The 4,926-nt window shown below is 46.9% G+C and overlaps 1 protein-coding gene across 2 annotated transcripts in view; it reads left to right on the top strand.

Moving 5' to 3' along the window:
* SLC4A4 (solute carrier family 4 member 4) overlaps positions 1-4,926 on the top strand; it is a 117,563-nt gene that overhangs the window by 83,463 nt on the left and 29,174 nt on the right. For both annotated transcript variants that reach the window (XM_014310375.2, XM_031063646.1), the window contains exons 9-11: positions 3,185-3,272; positions 4,423-4,577; positions 4,856-4,915. In XM_014310375.2, coding sequence (XP_014165850.1) covers positions 3,185-3,272; positions 4,423-4,577; positions 4,856-4,915 — 303 coding nt within the window. The remainder of the gene's footprint in view (positions 1-3,184; positions 3,273-4,422; positions 4,578-4,855; positions 4,916-4,926) is intronic.

Genomic DNA, 4,926 nt, shown 5'->3' on the forward strand with positions numbered 1-4,926 from the left:
GCCTGCACTTACAGCCCGCAGACTGCAGGGCGCGGGAGCCTCTGGCATACCCAGCCTTCTGTCCTGTGGGGCCTCTCCTTTTATTTGGTTCAGCTGTTGATTCCCTGGTAAAAGTGCAGGTGCCAGCTGGGCGCTGCGCAGCCCCTGGGGTTCAGCCCTGGCGTGGGCCAGCTCTCTCAGTACTGCCAGTGTGACCTGTGTGCTTCCCTCCTTGGTTTTATGTAGGGCAGGAGGGGGTTAAACACTCAGGTTTTGTCTCAGGGCTAGTCCAGTCCCTCTGTCTGGGGTGCTGTGTTAGGTGAACATTTCCTGCTCTTCAGCAACTGCAGATAGAGAAGCAGGGAATGGTTTGGGTTGGAAGGGAAGGGAACTCAAAGCCCATCTTGTTTCAACCCCCTGCCACAGGCAGGGACACTTTCCACTAGCCCAGGTTACGCCAGGCCCTGTCCAACCAGGCCTTGAACACTTTCAGGGATCCAGGGGCAGCCACAGCTTCTCTGGGCAGTCTGTGCTAGGGCCTCACCACCCTCACAAGAAGAATTTCTTTCCAATATCCCATCTAACCCTGCTCTGTGTCAGTTGGAAACCATTCCCCCTTGTCCTGTCACTCCAGGTCCTTGTCCCAAGTCCCTCTCCAGCTCTCCTGTAGCCCTTTTAGGCATTGGAAGGAGCTCGGAGGTCTCCCTGGGGCCTCCTCTTCTCCAGGCTGATCACCCCCAGCTCTCCCAGCCTGGCTCCAGAGCACAGGGGCTAGTAATAGAAACATCAGGGATATGCAGTTGGAACAGAGATATCCCAGCCTTTCCTGAGTTTTCTTTTTACTGGTCACATTGAAAAAACCTTTAAGGCCTTTGGTTTTCTTGTGTCAAATTTAATCCCACAGTGCTTGGGACTCCTCATCTGGGGGAACCCTGAGCTGACAACATGGCTTGGGAATGGCTTTGTATTTTCATCAGAGCAATGCACAATCGTGTGTTCAAGGCTGCTGTTTAATGCAGTGAAGATGGGAAGAAAGATGAGGAGTGAGCCAGGAGAAGATGTTTTTTGGAGATAAGCTGCACAGACTTGCACAGTCTGGTGTGCAGAGTTGGGAAAGGCCGATGTCTGCAGGTCTCAAATGAAGTGAGGTAACTTGCCCAAGGTACGTGGGGAGCGAGGGGCAGATCTGGTCCTCCCTGGCCTCCCACTGGAGGCTTTTCACTGCAAAGGCACTTTTCCCCCAGGACTTGACTGAGATTCTTTTGTTCAGGTGCCTTCAGCCCTTATGGAGTTGCTGTTCTAGCAGTGCATTGAGAGAAACATTGCATTTTATTAATACTTCTGAGAGGCTTTGAGCTTGGTGGAACCTCCCATTCCCTGCCTTGCAGCATTATTAGCAATGTTAGGTGTCAGAAATGTTAGGACATTGGATAACTCAGCATGTATTGTGTGAAGCAGGGAGGAATTCTTGAGTGGCCTTCAGCAGAGGAAGAGGAGGAGTATGGCACAGCATGGAGTGAGGGCTTTTGTGGCTGGAAATGTTCATAACTAAATGATAATAAATCTATGCACACATACTCTAGTTCAGGCCACTTGTTGTAGACAGATAAAAGAATTATAGAAGAAAGGCCTCATCAAATCAGGCCTGCTCTGTTAAATTTATAGCTAGCCTGTCATTTCTTCTAAGCACAGCTGAGTAATTTACAAGTTCCCATCCAAAAACAATCTTAGGTATGAAAGGTTTGTTAACACAACTTATTCTTAGGTGAAAAACAATTAGCACCTGCATAAACAATAAGATCTGTCCTATGGGAATCAGTAGAAAAATATATAAACTAGCTATAAATACAGAGGTTTGATAGACGTGCAAAATACCATGTACTAACCAATAAATGAAGTGTGAATGTATTGCCCACCAATAAGATCTGACACAATGTCTTCTGGTAATCCTGTAAAATATGGCCTATACAATTAAGATTGGGGTTTTCTGCATGAAGAAACAGTCCTGTCTGCATATTAATGCTACAGCCACTAAAATGCATTATTGTTTTTGTGTTTGTAATGTCTGGCCCGTGAAAAGATCTTGTTCTACCCACTGAAGGCAGATCTGAGCTGAATTAGGGCAAAGAATTTGGAAAATGCCGCAGTCTCCTTGTTTTCAGGAGTGTTTTAGTAGCACAGGAGCATTCAGATGCTGCTGCTCTGTGCTGGAAAAGAGCCAGCTGGTTGGGGTTATTGCAGAAGAAGGTTATGGAAGTGCCTGGTTCTCCTGGAAAACAAGGAGAATGCCAAGCAGCAGCTCCTGAAGTTATGAACCTCCTTTTTTTAACATATTAATATGTTTGGCTAATTTGCATCCTGGTGTTTGGAAAGAGTTGGCTGAGGAACAGTTTTTCTTGAGTGTTATTTTGTAAGAGCTGGTAAAGCAGGGAAAGTTCCAGGAGGTGGGAGGAGAGCAGAGGACATGACCTGGGTGTGTGTGGCTTACTCACCTCCCTGTGAACCTCCAGTAAAACACTCAAACACCTCGTGAAGGACTCAATTAAGAGGTGTTGTGTAGTAATGCCAATCAATATGTATTTATGGATCCTGTGCTACTAACTTGCTGCTTTTCTCTTTTAGGACTCTAGATTCTCTTGAACAGAAAGTGCTTGTTTGGATATAATACTCCTCATAAGCCATTCAACTTAGTACCTCATCATATTTGAGTTAGGAGATAAAATAATATTTAATCCAGCCCTTGGAAGGGGATAGGTGCTTCTGGTGAGGTTATTTCATCTGTATGTTTGCACTTCCAAAGATTTCATACCATGGTGTTTTTTAAACTCTTCAGCAGTGACTTGGATGTAGTTGCTTACCAAAGAGATCATGTGGAAAAAGAAGTGTCCAAGGCCAGGTTGGACAGGGCTTGGAGGAACCTGGCTAGTAGAGGGGGTAGGTAGCCTTTAGGATCCTTTCCAACACACACTGTTCTGTGATTCCATGGAACAAATCCCCACGGAGGTGGACAGGCTTTCGTGGTGCACAGGCCATGGTGGGCCACAGGGTGTAACCTCTGGTCCAAAGATAGCTTGAGGCCACTGGCAGCCTCCAGATCTCTAACAAGGACCACAAATTTCAGGTCAAATTTCTGTCTAGGTGTTGTATAGGCAATAACCAGTTGATTTTGCCATCCTAAGTGGGAACAATCTCTTGGTTTTGTCAGATTTCTCTTCATTCTGCTGGGACCAAAGGGCAAAGCCAAGTCCTATCATGAGATCGGCCGAGCCATTGCCACGCTGATGTCAGATGAGGTAAGTGTCTTGGCATCTCCAGTGGGAAATGGTTCTCCCAAGTAACAGTGTCCTTCCCTCCAGCCTGGTCAACAGGTAAGGAGCATTCACATACAGCTGAAATACCCATGTTACCTCCTAATTCCATCTGTTGACAAAATTACTGCCTCTGGCTTTGTGTTTGTTAAAAGCATGACTCTAGGAGAGGTTTGTGTGCCGTGTGTATTGTCCTGCTGGTGATCACTCTTTCATATCAACTGTGAATTAATTGTTGAATGTATTCTGTTGTGTTCTGCACCTTGTGTCCCATTCTGCCATCCCAGAATCCCACAGCTAGGGATGTGCAGGTGATGCCCACAGCACCGTTTTCCCCATGTGGTGCTGTGTGTGGCACTGTGTTCTGAGCACTGGCAGTGTTCATGTGTAGCCAGGAGCAGCTGGCCCCTCCTTGCTGCCGTGGCTAGCCTTTCAGGATTCATTTACAGCTCCTTTCTTCCCTACAGCTCCTTCATCACAGCTCAGCTGCTCCCAGCTCTACAGCTTTCTGTCACTCACTGGGCTGCTTCCCACAGCCCCAGAGTCCCTTCCTGCCACCAGCTCGTCTGTCACACGCACTGATCCACCTCCTCTCCACACAGCCCAGAAGATTCCTATAAAATTCAGCATTAATGCTTTCCTCCCCACACCTTTTCTCATTTGTTCTTCATGATTAATACCAGGCCTTTCACTAAAACCAGTTTATGATGTTGTTTTTGAGTAAATATTGTTATCAGTTCTGTGTCACAGGGCTGAAAATGAATCTGGGTTTGATAGACTGAAGTAGGTGGCTTTGTCAAAGTGTCTTCTACAAGTGTAATTGAAAGTCCTTATGTAGAAGAAAACTTTTTTGCATTAATGATATAGATAATTGCTTTACTAACATTTTTAAAGCTTAGAAATAAATGGTTTCCTTAAAATTAGATATATGCCTAAAAGGAAGAATCTCTGTTGTTATCCAGCCAAAGAAAGGGGCTTTCTGAGGGTCACACCTCCTTGTGGCACATGTCCTGATACTTTCTTAGAGGTTTCTGAGAAGGAGTTAAGTTGATTTTGTAGAACTCAGCAGCTGCTTTGGGAGCCAGTGCCACAGAAAATGCAAACCTTTCCCACGAGGAGTCTCTTTTCCTTGCAGGTATTCCATGACATTGCCTATAAAGCCAAGGACCGTCAGGACCTGATCGCAGGCATCGATGAATTTCTGGATGAAGTCATTGTGCTCCCCCCTGGGGAATGGGATCCAGCCATTAGGATAGAGCCCCCCAAGTCTCTCCCTTCTTCAGATAAGAGGTAATAGCAGGAGAGGGGCTGCTGGCCAGGGACAGTGGGCGTGAGGTGTGGAGAGGGGATGGGAAGAGGCAGTGTTCTGGTTGTGCCAGGTGTATGGAGTGACCTGCACCTGGCTGTCACTATTTAGAAAGGCCTGGAGATATTTTCAGGGAGGCAGGATGTTCCTGGGAGTCTGTACCTTTTGAGATGATGTTGTAGGCACACAATAACACAGCTGGTGGTTGGCTGGGCTCTTTGAGGTTCCTCTTGGTTCTCTGACATGCTGTGTCCCGGTCTAGGAAAAACATGTACTCGGGTGGGGAGAACGTGCAGATGAACGGCGACACGCCCCACGACGGCGGCCACGGCG

This window comes from Geospiza fortis, unplaced genomic scaffold (genome assembly GCF_000277835.1).
Source record: "Geospiza fortis unplaced genomic scaffold, GeoFor_1.0 scaffold909, whole genome shotgun sequence".
Taxonomy (NCBI): domain Eukaryota; kingdom Metazoa; phylum Chordata; class Aves; order Passeriformes; family Thraupidae; genus Geospiza; species Geospiza fortis.